At 47.2% G+C, this 15,642-nt stretch overlaps 1 protein-coding gene across 5 annotated transcripts in view; it reads right to left on the bottom strand.

The window, feature by feature from the left end:
• Positions 1–598: 598 nt before the first annotated feature.
• The window catches only part of NTN4 (netrin 4), a 35,828-nt gene continuing 20,784 nt past the window's right edge, over positions 599–15,642 (bottom strand). For 2 of the 5 annotated variants that reach the window (XM_052667387.1, XM_052667390.1), the window contains exons 4-10: positions 13,587–13,713; positions 13,225–13,413; positions 9,075–9,306; positions 8,316–8,431; positions 7,345–7,413; positions 5,025–5,195; positions 599–2,128 (exon numbers count right to left, since the gene is read on the bottom strand). In XM_052667387.1, coding sequence (XP_052523347.1) covers positions 1,992–2,128; positions 5,025–5,195; positions 7,345–7,413; positions 8,316–8,431; positions 9,075–9,306; positions 13,225–13,413; positions 13,587–13,713 — 1,041 coding nt within the window. In that variant the 3' untranslated portion in view covers positions 599–1,991. Of the gene's footprint in view, positions 2,129–5,024; positions 5,196–7,344; positions 7,414–8,315; positions 8,435–9,074; positions 9,307–13,224; positions 13,414–13,586; positions 13,714–15,642 lie in introns of all 5 variants that reach the window. The other 3 variants (XM_052667388.1, XM_052667391.1, XM_052667389.1) reach the window with 2 other exon arrangements.

Below are 15,642 nucleotides of genomic sequence, written 5' to 3'. Positions count from 1 at the left end.
GCTCTCCTTGCTCTGCTCTCCCTGCTCTGCTTTGGGAAGCTACCAGCTCTGCCTGCATCAGCAGCTCTTCTCTTTATCAGTGCTGCTTACACTCAAGGTGGGAGCAAGGAAAGTGTGATGTCTGCATGCTGGACTTCACACTGTGGGGCTGTGACTACAGCCTGGCTCAGCCAGCTTCAGAGTCCACATCCACAAGTCAAGGTCACAGCAGCCCCATTTCTGAAGAAGCCTTTGCCTTCTTGCTCATGTATTCTGATGCCTGATTTCATTCTGTGGTGCTCTTGTACATCTTTTGCCACAGTGTTCACTTTCCACACCTTTTATTTTCCTCTATAGTTTTCATGTAGGCAGTGAGCCTGATTTCAGCTGTCCCTGACTTGCTGTTTATCTGTTACTGCTCTGCTCAGCCAGGTTTGCATGGAGGCAAAGATCTGGTCAGCTTTGAGAAGAGCAATGACGCCCCCAGACAAACGAAGCTGGATTTCTGTGAGCCATCTCCATGGTTTGACTTTTTCTCATATGGAGAATGTTACCTCCCCACAGCAGCTTCTCCTCACCCTTAGCACGCTCTTCAGAGCAGGCATGAAGACCATATTGCTGGAATGTTTAAATCATTATATATTTATTACATACATGAGATATAAAAACAAATTACCAAAATAGTATCTTTTTTTTTTTTTTTTTTTAGTCCACAGGACTTTGAAAGAAAAATACATATGTAAAGCATATTGGTAGGCTTGTGGTTCTTATGATGTTGCATGTCTGCCTTTTCTTTCCTCTCATACTCATGAGCAAAATATACTATGCAGTATATTCAAAGAGTATATTCAAAGACGCTTTACAGAAAAGATACACTTTAGTGCTGAAAACTGCAGTCAACTGTGCTATATTCCATATGGGTGTTAATGTGGAAGTGTAGTGGCCATACATATTGCAAACAATATCACAGAAGAAAACGAATCGAGTGTTCGGTCTTAAATACTAACATAAAAATAAAATAAACTCCAGGCCCATCGTGAATCACTGGGTGGGGATATGTGAACGGCAGTCCTTTCCATTCTTCAGATCCACTCCTCCTGTGGGCAGTTTCCTACGCTGGCAATTGCATTTTCATTCCAAAGTCTCTTCTTTTTGTACTGACTGCCAAGTCCTGCCCACGGAGCCCAAGCGCTGGTCTGAAGCTGGGACTTCAGTGCAAATGCTTTCTATCCCTCAGACTGCACCCCGGATGCTCCGAGTGGCCATGCCAGGCTGGTCCTTCCCTTTATGCCGTGCGTCTTCAGGAGTGCTTCTGTTTCAGGAAGGTTTTCAACCTCTTCTTTCCCAAACACAGTCTGGCCTTCCACACCATGAAGTGGCAGGTAGTAAAGTGCTTTATACAATGAAATATTTACAGGAGGCTGGGTTCATATTTTAACACTTCAAGGACAAAAGCTCAGAGACACTGCGTCCCACAGAGCCAGCTCTTCTCTGTCGAGGTGGCAGAGAACCGGCAGCCACCACATGTGCATGAGGGCAGAGGAACTCACATCACCCAGCAGGTCCACCCTTGAGAGCACAGGCAGGGAGCAGAGCCCCAAAACCTCTGACAGCATGGTGAGGTGAAGGGCAGCAGCACCCCACTCTCAGCCACGTGTTCCTGCTGCTCTGCAGCATCTTTTTGGAGCCCCTGGAAGTGACCCCATCCATCCTGGTGGCACTGGCAGTGGCTCATCACCTCTCATCTGGGGCCAAACCAAGGGTCGCCCTTCCTTCTCTTCCCCTCAACGCAACAAAACCTGGGCTCAGGGAGTGCCTTGCAAGGAAGCTACAGGCGAGTGAATGGGCATTGGCCAGGAAAGGTCAAATCAGTCAGCGCCTACAAATCGCAATGCCTTGCTACACGCTTTGGCGCTATTTTCTTATGTTCCAGTTTTCATCCTTGAGGCCTTCCCTCTGTGAAGGCTCTTGCATTCTGTGCATGAAGAAATGCCCTAGTTGGCCACATGTATCTAGTTGCAGTCTCTTTTCAAAATCTCCAGGACCTTTCTCCCAAGAGCCGACTTCCACTGGTGGACAAAGCTTTTCATGTTGACGATGAGCCTGCCTGTCCGGACATCCTCGTGTCCTGCCACCAGGTACTCCAAGCCTGCAAACCAGCAAAGTGGTCAGGGTCTGCACAGCACTGTGTTTGGGGGAAGGGCTATTAATGCTACCTGGGTGCAACTAATGTACTAGTGCTTTGGAATATGCATATAAAGGAGAAGAATGAGGGTAGCCAGGCGCAATATTATCAGGATTATCACAGAAGCGGTTGAGATTTTGGCTCAGGGTGCCTGAACTGACTTCTGCCTTTCTGACATGCAGAAGCCAAGGCTCAGGCAGAGATCAGCACAGTGGGAGGGAAGCTGCTCTGGAACATTGTGCTGTGCTCACACTGGCTTGTGCTCATCCCTGGGGACACAAAGCCCCCACAGCTCTGTGGGCTCCAGCCTCTCTCTTGCTGTGCCAGAAGGATGAGCACCTGGACAGGCTCAGAGCCCTCCTCACCTGCAGCACTGGAGTGGAAAGCTGCTCCTGTCTCTAGGGCATAACTCACAGGGATCCCAGAGCCACACGGGGACTCCCAGCCCCTCCACCGGGCGCAGCAGGCACTCTGCTCATGTTTTCTTGGGCTTTTGTTTTGCTGCTCAGAATAAAGGGAGGCAGTGGCGAGGGGACAGTGTCCCCTAGTTAAAGGTTAAGTGTGTTTTTCTTTAATTCAATACAATTTGTTATCTGCTTCATCTGAGCTTCTGGGCACACACATCCTCTCTTCTGCCAAGTAAACACAGGAAATTTGCATGGCAGGAGCAGCCTATGCAAGACCTTCATTTTGGCTGTGTCAATCCTGCTGCTGTAAACATCACTTCTTAAGGGCTCCTAAATCTCTTAAGAAAAAAATGTGACCCACATTTTCAGAGGGAAAGCTAATTATTGCTTTGGCTGCTGATTCTCTTTCGAGAGGAACATTCATCCTTCCTGATTTTCAGTCTGACTTTACAGCACTGAAAAGATAAAATACACAACAGAGATGCCACAGCCAGACTGGAGGCTGCTTTGTCCTCACTGCTAGCAAGGAGAGCTCCTCTTGTGCATGTGTGAGGGACTAGGAAGTTAGCAAGGGCTACTGCTTCCTGCAGATGGCCAAGACATCACAACCTCCCTCTGCACTCCCCAAAGGCCAGCCTGTTTCCTCATAGGACCCTTGGCACATTTATCATCTGGAAGCAGCCTGTGGAGATCTGTTAGATGTTCAGAGGTTCTGTTTTTTGCCAGAACTTTTAAGAGCTTACCCTCCATTTGGTGTCACTTCAGCACTGTGAAACAGTAAAAATATGTTTTGCTTTCTTCTACTTTTATCTTTCATCTCTATGTTTTTAGGAGATGTGATTTCCATTACAGCTAATGTCAAGAAATTATTTCATGTCAGCTTGGCTTTCTATCCTGCTGTTGATGGTTTATTCATCTGGAGGTCATAAGCTCTTACTCTGAGAGAGGACTAACTTTGCTGTTATGGTACTGCCAACCATCCAGAAATGAATGAGTTAGCTAAGAATGAGATTTAAAAAAGTATTTGGGATTGTTTTTTTTTTCTCCTTTGAAGTGATTCATTCTTTAAGATGCACTCAGGTATGTTTTCAAGTTTTCTCCCAGAACCAAGAGATTCCCCAAGCTTCACAGATGCTTTTGAATATGAAAGCTGAAATGAATTTGTACTGATGGGATTCCAACAACTGCACCTCCACTGCTCTGCTGACACCCAAGTGGCTGTGACCTTAATGAGCTACGTGTTCGCTGCTCTATTCTCTGCTGGGGAAACCACGGAAGCTCCTCTGAAGCTTATGGTGTCACAGGGCTGGGTGTCAGGTGTGGGGCTGCTGTGTGCAGCAGACAGTTTCTGTAGCTTTCCTCCAGGTTTGTGTTCAGGCAGCCACGTTGTGTGCATTTGCTTTGCATATGGAAAATTAAAATAGCAGATTTATGGTGTTTTACCACTATCCAAAGTCTTGCTGTGCTCCAGCAGTGAAGTCCTGCTCAGTGCTGCTGATCTCTCTGACTCTTGCACCTGAGGAGACCTCCTGACTGCAGCTGTACTATCAGAGCCTTCAAAGCCAAAAGCAGTCGCTTCGGTGGACATGAAAGAAGACAGCAAATACCTCATAAATGAATAACCTTCCTGCATGCCCAGCCTAGCAAGGAGCCCCTTCCCCCTGAAGGAAGCTCCCAAAGATGCACACGTAGAATAAGTCTCAGCACTGAAGTCAGTGCTTCAACCAGTGATTTCCAGGTGAAGTATGCACCTTATAGAAAGAAAATCTTTTATCCAAATTAGTTGGTAACTCTTGGCTTATCTCGGAGTTGTAAAGAAAGGTGTGTCAACTGGATCTTAGTTTTGCTCTGTTAAAGAAAACCTGGAGTATGCATTTCCCTGTTCCTACTGGATACTGCGTGCACTGTTTACCCACCACTGATTACACTTCATTGCAATGAAAGATGAGGAAAAACTGTGAAGCCAAAGCCTCACACAGCATAAGAGAGCCTCTTCTGAAAGTTGAAGATGTGAATTAATGTTACTTTGCAAGTTGCATCTTCCCTTGTGATTAGATTCTATCTTCAGTAAAATGTCATGCCTAAGATTAGATTTAAATGCACTTTTATGGATTCAAATTAGCATTAGTTTTAAAAAGATATGTCACATATTCATGGCACAGTATGCATCTAACTCTTGTGGGAATACACCTATTCTAATAAAGCTGCAGTGCTGTTACTATGCTTCATGAAGAGCAATTGTACGTTTAAAAATCTACAGAATGAAGTGTATTTTTTGCTTCAAAATTCAAATTGGATAGAGTTTGATGCTGGAACTCAAATGATGTAGATGCCAAGAATTTAATCAACATTAGGCTGTAGCCTAATCAGCATAAGGGGATGAAAAGGGGAGCATAAGAGGATGAAATCTGTGGGAGTGTGGAGGAGATGTACTTCCCAGGAGTCAAACCTACCGGGATTGAGGATTGGACAGGTGCAGCCTCTGTTAGTCCAGGACTCAGGGTAGAGCGTTCTCTTACCCCGCAGGATCTTCAGCTTTGTAGACTTCAAGACTTTCTTGATCTTCACATTGACCTCTGCATGGGAGCCCTTGTCATGAGCTGACAAGATCTTTGTCTTTATCACTGGGAAGACATGAATTAAAAAATCAGGAATATATAAACTATTTAAAGTCTGGGTGAAACAGTGAGAGCAATGATTTCATTACACCGGAGTTAGTCCAATGCTTCTTGCATCAAAACTTGCAAAGGCCAAATTTCCCCCCTCGGCAAAGACTTCTGCTTCTTAAGCACTTTTGGAAATCAAGAGGAAAGCCCTGGTTTTAAGGATGAGCATTGAGGCTTTGCAGGGCTTGGCAGTTGGTAGTGCTGTCCCCATCCTGCCCTGGTTCTCCCTCTCTGCAGAACTGCCACATCAACACAGAGTGGCAAAGACCGAGATGTTGGTGGGGACTGAGGCAATCTTCAGCTCACAGATACCCACAGGCACACCCCAACCAATTTCCTGTGTAGGATGGAGTTAGAACTGGGGCACCGTGTATCTGCTGGCAGCCCTGACACAGCAAAGTGTCAGGGCCCAGGTCCCACACACCAGTCACCTCCAGACCATGCTGATGTCCACAGTGGTGCTTTACTCAGCACTGCATGTTATGAAGGTCCACAAAGACGATCACAAGGCTGGAGCACCTCCCCTATGAAAACAGCCTGAAGGAGCTGGGCTTGTTCAGCCTGGAGAAAAGAAGGTGACCTCACTGCAGCCTTTCAGTACCCAAAGAGAGCCTACAAACAGGAGGCAACTCTTCAGAACAGTAGATAATGGCAGGACAAGGGAAAATGGTTTTGTTGAAGGAGAGAAGATTTAGTTTGGATGTCAGAGGGAAGTTCTTTACTATGACAGTGGTGAGGTGCTGGAACAAGTTACCCAGAGAGGCTGTGGAAGCCCTGTCCCTGGAGGTGTTCAAGGCGAGGTTGGATGGGGGCCTGGGTAGCCTGGTCTAGTATGAAATGGGGATGTTGGTGGCCCTGCGTGTGACTGGGGGTCCTTGAGGTCCCTTCCAACCTGGGCCATTCTGTGATTCTTTGATTCGGTGATTATGAAGCACAGGGAAACTTTTCCTTCTACAGCACTTGCAGTGGGCCCCATAATTCATCTTTCTCCAGCTGAGCTGACACCTTGCATGTTGAGTGATGAAAGGGCAGCAAGCCTGAGTGCACTTTAGATAAGATTTATGAACTTGGCTTTTTTGTGCTTTTAGAAAAATTATTATTTCTTATCTTCTGCAAGATTAAAACTCAGTGACTGTCACAGCTAGAAAGCAAAGCAAAGCAAAATCAGATTTTTTCTGACATCACTAAGCCAGGGCTATATTTCAACAACTGGCGGCCCCTTGAACTTCCCTTTGTGGGCTGCTCCGCAGAGCACTGCAGCATGGATTATCTCCCTGCTCATTTTCAGCTTTAGTGCAAGATGAAACAGGTGCAAGAAGCCTCTGGAAAGCTATGATGGGAGGGAGTGCTGCACAAAGCAGTCCTTACTCTGCAGCAGTACAAAGGAGCTGCTTTGCCAGAACAAACCGGAGAGGTCTAGGAAACAAGGTATCTCCTCTCATTAGCTGAAATCCAACGTGCTACGCCCACATAGGTGATTTCCATCACCCCACTGCAACAGCTCAGCTTTGCTGACAGGACAAAGCTCCCTGTGGCTGTCAGTGACATTTTTTTCCATATAATGTCTTTGGTGGTTATCACTGTCCCTCTTTCCACTCAGTGTAATTCATATTTGGCAATTTCTACACTGTTTGTGAGGCAGCTGGTCTGTAAGAGCGACTCTTCAGTGATTATTCGGTGACTTGTTTTCAGTATCAGTGCCTTCTACTCTGCCTTGGATCCAGAGAGCAGGCACTCTCAAGGCACTTACAGCTCTTGCATTCCCATGATTTCAGCACAAGTGCACTTTGGAAGCAAGAGGAACGAGGTGGTTCACTCAGTGTGACAAGGCACCACGATATCTGCATGCTTTTGGAGAGGCAAAGATCTGTCCCTAGACTAAATAGCCCAAGAATTTGCAGGGCTGGCATGCTCCATTGCTGAGAACATGGATACATAGGCTTTGGGCCTTCATTATCCCCCATACAGTAACAACATGATCAGTGTCTGAATGCTAAAGTTTGCTTCCAGACTGCTGCTCCCCTCTGGCAAGTTGCAGAGAAAGAGTTGCTCAGCACTATACTCCTGTAGAATTTCCTGCACACCTCCATCACCTACCACAACTCACCATAGGTATACTTCATCCCACAGAAGACCTTGGAGTTGCCCAAAACTTGCTCTTTACACTCGCATTTACCTGTGGGAAGAAAACAAAGCAAACAGATGTGGATTGTACTTCCCAGCGGGGATCTTTGCAGAGATCCTGGGGTTTGAGGGAGCAGAAGTGTCTGCTACCATCCAGGAGAGTTATGTGGCTCTGGCTGGGGAGAAAAGGGCATGCTGGAGGTGGCTGCTGCCTCATGGCCCAGCCTCAATGCTACAGGAGGGATTTGGCTGCATCACTGGGATCTACTAGGGGTTTTTAGGTGGTCCACAACCCCCTCAACATGCCCTGTTCTCAGATCTGGGCTGAACATAGCCTTAGTCTGAGGGCAATTATTCCTTGTTTACAATTTGAAGAGAAGGGAAACAAAGGCTTCATTATGTGGTCTCAGGATGCAAATAACATGCATGTCTTTTCCTGTGGTATTTTCCACACTGTAATGTCCCAGACACAATTTTAGAAGGAAACACTGCTGAGGTTAAGGCAGATTAATGACTTCCGTGATCTCAGAACAAAGAATAACATGTTATACTTATTTACGTTTCAGATTAAGTTGCCCAGACAAATGATGGAGTTTTCCCCTCAATTAACTCAATTATCCTATCCTCAAGATTTTTATTATGCTGCTTTCTGCAAATGCAGGAAATTATACCTGCCCTGCTTGTGTGCAGTGGTTTTGAAGGAGGACGTGGCTGTCACCAGCCCGTGCAGTGCTGTGGGGCCAGGCTGCTTCACCGCAGCACTGCAGCTCCAGCACTGCCTTGTCCAACCTAGCAGGGCTGGGGAGAAGGAATTCCACAGTCGGACCTGCATCTGGAGTACAGGCAAGTTCTCACTGCACCCTCAGTGCAGCTGATGCCAAAGTAGGATGCTGCATGCTGGTGTGGGACATCTCAGTGGAAGGGATGTGGGAGCACGTGGGGCTGTGGTCCTACCGGAGTGCCTCAGAGCTGAGAAGCCCTGCTCATCCTCCCATCCCCAGGCGGGCTTGCTCTCGTTGAGTGCTGGCTGGAAGGGCAGCACTTCTTGCTGCCAGCTTGCATCTGCACTGCTGGGGGAAAGGAAGAGGGTCAGCCATCCTCCTGCCACTGGCAGAAAGCACTCATAAGTCATGGCCCATCCTTGCAGCTCTGCCACACATCTCATTGTTAAACATACACAGCTGAAAGAGACGACTTTGGAAAATGAGCAGGTTGAGGGTTGCCAGAGTGGGTCGTGAATCCATTTTTGGTTTAAAATGTGCAATAGGGATTTCTCTGCTAAAAATATTATCCCTATGGCAAAAAGGCATCCTATGAGATCCAGACACTGGGGTGTCATTCACATGTTCTGCCTCTAGAAATCAGAGCTTGACTATCCAGTGCATTCAATGCAAACTGAGTTGTAACAACAGCAACGTTTAGCTCTGGTCTCTGGGTGCTCAGGTCTCCCTGCGGATCTTATTTTGCTCATGGAGAGGAAAAAACTGTGGAGGGCATGGAAAACACCTGCTCTGTTCACACCAGCACCAAGTGCCAGCAGTGCCACCACGCCAGTGTCCAGCACCCAAAGGAGTCACAGCATCAATGTCCCCTCCTCCCCCAATCCCTGGCAGTGCCGATTACTTGGCTGAACAGGTGCTGTCAGATGGCACATAAACCAGACAGGAGCAGTACCTGCCTGAGGTCTGGGGGGCAGCTGGAGCCCCCACTCACCTGCTGCTGCTGCTGCTGCTGCTGTGGCAATCGCCAGTGAGAGGGTGGCAGCTCCGGGCACAGTTGCAGGGGTGGCAGCCGCCAGCACCAAAGCCCCAGTATCCGGGCAGGCAGCGGTCACAGCGTGGCCCTGCCACACCAGGCTTGCAGGGGCAGTCACCGGTGCTGGGGTCACAGAAGGTGCGGGGGCCCAGGGGGAGCGCGGCCGATCCCAGCGGGTGGCAGGAGCAGGCTGTGAGGACACCACGGCGTTAGTCATAGGCAACAACGACTCGCTGGCCAACTGGAGGTTGAACACCCTGCTCCTGATGGCCGTTTAATCAAAGGAGTGCAAAAAGCACATCTCTTAAAGCCATTGTTTCAAAGTGTGAAAGCGGATTGACATTGCCTGGCATCACTGGGCTATGTGAATCATTCCACTTTGGTGATCTGAACGATGAAAAAAATAAAAATCCCCCCTGAAATACTGCTGCCTAAATCTCAATTTACATAAAAACTGAATTTCCTGAGAAAATTTTCATTTGGAGGGAAATTTTTTACCAAATGCTAATGCAAATATTTTTACTTTGCAACTACGAAGACAATAGAAGAGAAGAGCCATTACGTGTTACAGAACCTCACTTTCTCTTAAAATACTGCTGTGCAATTACATTTCATTTTGTTCTGGTGACGTGCTTGTGGTTTCAGGGCTTTGACATATCTGGAGCACAGTTTCAAAATATTAAAGGATGAGTTAATATTGGCAGCCAATTTAGAGAAGACTGCAAATCCAAAATCTTTGCTAAAGTAATCCCCAAATTTTCCCCGCCCTTTCCATTCCCAAACAAATATAATTATATAAAATTAAAAGATTAGAAAGCCTCTCCACAAACTGCATAACTAGCTGCAGGCAGTGAACGCTGGTACCTTTAATAGCATAGTTTTCAATGGTGCTCAGTGAGAGCTGCATACCTTTCTCCTGAAGCCTGTGAAATGTTTTACACCTGACACATGTATCCAAATGCTCTATTTTCCTCCTAGATGCAGAGAGTATTTATGGCATTCCTCAGCCCCTCCAGGGGAAATAGCAAGCACTTGACACTCTCCGTGCTCAGAGAGAGACTCAGTCCTATCCTGGTTGAGTTTCAGCTGAGTTTCACTTCTGGTCCTATTAGGGCTGATGCTTTATACACATCAGTCGATGCTTTCTTACCTTTTTTTTTTTTTTCCCTAATGGAAAATTTAATGGTGATAGCAACACTAATGGTGAGAAGAAAACATTGAATTTACAAAAGTTGATATAGAAAACACAGCAGTGAGCTTACAGGGGACTGCAAGCAATGAAAAATGAGAACATAGTTGGCTGTATGCTTTAAACTGGAGCCACAGAGAGGTGTTGTAAGAATGGGCCATTTCCACATGGCTGTGCAGCCCCCAGCCTTCCTGACTGCTCCTGTCCCACTGCCAGACAGCCACCCACTCTCCACTGACTGACGGAGAGCTTCAGATTTTGGATCCTGAGTCCTGAGGCAGAGGGCCTTATGCTGACCGGAGGTGCAAGCATAAGGCACATGTTTCAGTGTGAGGTTTGGGGACAGCGCAGAGCTAACACACCATGGCCATCCCACTAGTAAGGGCTAGGACTAGGAGAAACCTGCCACAACTCCATCTGTTTATTCTCCCTTCCACTCATAAGCAGTATCATTAACATGGCAGTCAACCCAGCTCATTCAGTACTTGAGAGCCCAGGAAGACCAATTGGCCAACCTGCATACATCCACCCCATCTTGCTTCGAATGCACTCATTGAGCAGTTTCCTGAACTGTCTTGTCTGTTCAGCTTAGAAAATAAAGCCCTTGACATACACTGACACAGCACTTTGGACTATTAAAGAAGTGTAGAAGCTTATCTGCAGTAGTACCTATTTGGTATGGTAGCAGCATCACACAAAATTGCTTTGGGCACATCCTAAGTACACTGAAGTCACTTCATCCCTGGGCTCTAATTTTGCATTTTCCTTCTTCATCAAAAATGGCACTTTTCCTCACTGCACCACATGGTTACATCTGGTATGAGATTTCTGTGCCTGTGTGAAGAAACTACTGCCTGTACCCACACCCCAATAGGGACTGAAAGGCAGTGAGACCAGTGGGCTGCGTTTTGCCCCCTAGCCGTTGGCACTGGTGTGGTTTCTGGAGCTGCCATCTAACCTTTGGATATGACAAATATTTGCCCTCAAAAGCCTACACTTTCAAAGCAAAAATTAAACTTGCCAATTATAAAAGCTGATTTATTATCTGCAATCATAGTGTTGCTGAAGCTTCATGGGGAAGTAAAGAAAAGGACAGATAGGTATGACAGGGGGCAAGTCATCAGATTGCTCTTGTAAAGGGCAGAATGTCTTCTATCTGGTGCACATTCACTCCTAGGCAAATATAATATACACTCTTCACCTACACGAATCTTTAAAGAATCCTTAAAGATTATGGCTTAACAACTCTCTTATTTACTTTGACTTTGGCATTTTCAAATTTTCATTGCTGCTCCACAGTTGAGCAATAACAGTGCTGTGAGCCAGAAGCAAGCAGGCAATGCTGTGGCCTTTCTGAAAGAATAACTGGGCATCCCCCTTGTCCCTCGTTATTGCAAACCACGGCACGGTCCTTGGAAATGTTCCAGCTGAGGGCTGTAATCAGTCTTATATAATTTAATTTAACAGTCATTAACCATTCACTGTTCAGCTGGAGCTACAACAAACAGCCCTAACCTGCTGCAGGGTCTGGAAAATGCTGTGGTGGGGGAAAAAACCACCCCTGCTCTACAGTCTGGCCAGGGCAGCTCTGAGGGAGTTCATAGGCAGCACACTGGGTGTGTTGGGTTGGCTGTAGTGTCACCCTCATGGGCAGCCCTAAATCAGCCAGAGGGAACCCAATAGGGAAGCCATGGAGAGTTCTAGGGAGACAAAGAGTTTCAGTGCCCAGAGAGAAATGGTTTCTGTGTTCACAGTATCACAGTCTCTGCAGGGACAGCATCAGATACTCCCTGCATTTTCATGGAAGCAGTCTTAGCCAGGGAAAGTTGTCTCCCTGGAATGATTGAGTACTTTATACTCTGAAGTTTGTAAATACTGAAAAAAGTGCAAGAGGTTTAAGTGCAGGATTTAAATGTGTTTTTTACTAACAAGATTCTAAAACAAAAATTCTTTGCATAAGTTCTGGCAATAATTACCAAGGGAAAGGATCTGTACACAAGTATGTAGAGACCTTAAAAAGCAACTATATCCACTGTCTAAAAACCAAACTTGTGTACATACTACAGCAGTGAAATAATTATTTACACAAGTAATGAAGATCTGTGGTCAGTTCTGCTTTTGTAGAGAGACCACGTCTGTAAAAAAGCCAATTCAGCTGTGGCTGCTTCTCTTTGCAGAGAGTGAGTGATAGAAAGGGGAAAGCCCCCTGTGAGAAGCTGGGAGGGCTTGAAGTGCCACAGGGATGAGCCTCAGTCCAGGAGAGGATGGAAGTGGCAATGTCTGGCCCCTGCAAGTAGATGCAAAACTGAACATTTGGCTTAGCCAGGTGCTGTGCAATGTCCCCAGTGTGCTGTAGGGATTCTGTGTGCCCCATGGTGCATCACCACTGCCTACAGCATTCCCTGGAGCTATTCTGGAGTGCTGCTTTGGCTTGGGAAAGATTTAATTTTCACATGTGGGCTGCCTTTGGTCTCGCCCCCCTGATGTTATGCCTTCTGCAATATCACTTCACTTGTGTTCCAGCTTCTTCCATACCCACCTGCTGCTGCGTAGGCAATGCACCCTGCTTCTGGGGTCATGGCAACGACTAAACAAGGAAGCATGCAAGCATGATGCAGCTCTTGCTTTCCAAAAATAGCGGGAGAGTCAATGAATCATCTTTCTTTCCCTGTCCCCAGCCTACAGGGATTCTTGGGACAGATTTGTCAACAGCATCTGCAGGCTTTTGTCCTGCAAATCTCATCATCACTTTTTGGAAACAGCATCAATGAGGGAATTAAAATTGAATACTGCTGAGAGCTTCCCATCCCTCGCTGAAGCAAGAAGATTGCATCACTCCAAGTCGGAGCAGGAAGATCTCACCTTTGACAGCCTCCTACTTAGCAGAAGCCTTACATCAGTAAGAGGTTGCTGACTTACGTTTGCAAGCATCTGGGGCAGAGAAGGGCTTTCGCAGGTCTCGGTAGAAGCCTGGCTTGCAGCGCTGGCAGTGCTGTCCCTCTGTGTTGTGCTGACAGTTGTCGCAGACACCACCACTGCGGTTGCCCGATGCCAGCCAGGCATCCATGTCAAAGTGACAGGTGTCGGCATGCCCATTACACTTGCACGCTGGGATGAAGCCAAAGAGAACAGAAAGATTTGTTAAAGCAGTGAAAATTGTTCATAGAAAAGAGGCAAAAAGCTGAACCGCATTTTGGAATGGCACATCTGCCCTTCAAGTGCATGAGGATACTTCGCATTTTCATCCACCCACAGAAATGACATGTAAGCTGGCCACGTACACTGACACTCTCGGGGGGCTCCAGTTTTGCCATCAGCAGCCTGCCAAGGGCGGTCGTTGTAGAGCGGGGCACAGTGCTGGCAGTGAGGTCCTGCAGTGTTGTGCTTGCACATGCACTTCCCATGAACCTGGTGGGAAAAAGAGAGTGGAGGTCATTCACAGCAGTGCCTGGGCACAAGGGCTGCGACGTCAACCCAGTGCAAGGACATAGGCTGGGAGGAAGGCTAGCACTGGGCCTGCTGACTGGTGCAGCCAAAGGTGGGTATTCTGCATTTATACCTTCAGTCAGATTAACATTTCTATGTCATATATGTCATTATATCATGTAATCACATCTCTTTTTCCTTTTTTTCATAATTTTCTTTGAGGTTTATAGGGATTTTAGCAGGGGGTTTCCAATCCCCACATGGGCTTCCAGGAGACATTAAAAGAAGCCAAGGTCCAAAGCATCCTTGGGAAACACTGAAAAACCTTTCTTTTTTCTCCCTCCCAAACAGTACAACACCAACGTACCACTGCAGCAGCAGCGGTCACAACCTCAGGGTCAGTCGCCAATGTCAACAAGCAGAAGAAAAAAGAAATTAGAACCTCAGGACACAGATACCTAATGTCCTAGGCAGAGGTTCTGCAGCACAAGGGAAGATCCAGAGATAGCACAAAGACCATGAGGGACGGTCAGACATCTTTGTGACAGATAGGTAATTGAACAGCTAGAAAACACAGTCCAAGGGGGTAATTAGAGATGAAAAGACAGCATGGTAAGCTTGTGCCAGCTGCCCTGTCAGCTGCTGGCATTAATCACGCTGCTGGCAAACGCAAAGAAAACAGGACGCAGCCAGAGGGCAAGAGCAGCCCGGCCGCCCCCAGACATGACGAAATGGAGCTCTGGAGCAGCTGAACACCTCCCAGCCCACTGGGCTCACAGTGGAGGGAGAGGCTGGAGTGCGGCCTGGCTGCAGCTTGGCACGCTCAGCCCCAACCCACAGCTTGTAGCGAGGACACCGTCGTCATGGCTCCTTGGAGAGGCTGGTGGCCTGCCTCATCCAGGGGAGTGTGGTGGATGGCTGCGTCCCACAGCGACTGCGCCGGCTGCCTGTGCTGCTGGCTCTTTGGCAGTGCGGTTCCACTGACAGCTTGGGCTGGACCGAGGAGCACAGGTGCTGTGTGCAGCCGTCAAACCCAGAGGGCCGTCATGCTGTGGTCACGGGTAAAATGGTTCCTGCTTCTGTTCACTCCAGAAGCATTTTGCTCTGTTTGGTTTCACTCAGGGAACTTCAGCTGCAAGCCTCCCCATCAGCAGGTCTCTTCAGCTGCATTCTGCCTTGCTGTTCTGCTGCCACTTCTCTTGCCAGCTGAGAAAGCCAAAAAATAGGGGAGGCAACAAATGGGATCACGTCCTCCTGCCACAATGTCTGATGCAGATTTCACAACAGTGCTCTTTCTAAATGCATAGGCTGCTGCTGAGACTCACCATGAACTGCTCCTGTCAGAAACACGGACAGTAAATGGAAGAGGAGAGGACCTTAAGTATGCAGTAAACAACTCCTGTGTGTTGCGTAGATGCACACGCATGCAGACTGCAAACGCCCCTCACCGATGACGACTTTCTGGCTGTTTCCTTTTAATAAATACATTTCAGGTAATGTCTCACAGGGGTCAGAAATAACCAGAACAGACAACACTTCAAAACTGACCTTGAAAGTCCTTGAAAGAGTTTTCATCAGTAATGCAAATAGTGAAATCTTTCAAAAACCTTTCAAGTGGTCCTTTCCTGCTTTATTAGAATGTCTGGATCACGGAGCAGGGGCAAGTGTAAGAGTATAGCAACCAGACGGTATGAGCAACATTCAGATGCAGACAGAATCTGACAGAATGCAAGAGTATCTGAGCTAAAGTGGCAAATGCTGAGATAACATTGCTTTCTGTGCTATTTCTGCCTCACCGCAGATACTCCTTGCTCTGTCTCCCTTATCAAGTTGAGGTCGCCTATATGCTCATATGTGTGATAAAGTGTGGAAAGAATGAGAAGCAAACACAGAGAGAAACAAAACAAATTT

The sequence above is a fragment of the Tympanuchus pallidicinctus genome, unplaced genomic scaffold (genome assembly GCF_026119805.1).
Source record: "Tympanuchus pallidicinctus isolate F22 unplaced genomic scaffold, pur_lepc_1.0 scaffold8, whole genome shotgun sequence".
Taxonomy (NCBI): domain Eukaryota; kingdom Metazoa; phylum Chordata; class Aves; order Galliformes; family Phasianidae; genus Tympanuchus; species Tympanuchus pallidicinctus.
This window is presented reverse-complemented; position numbering and strand designations above follow the sequence as displayed.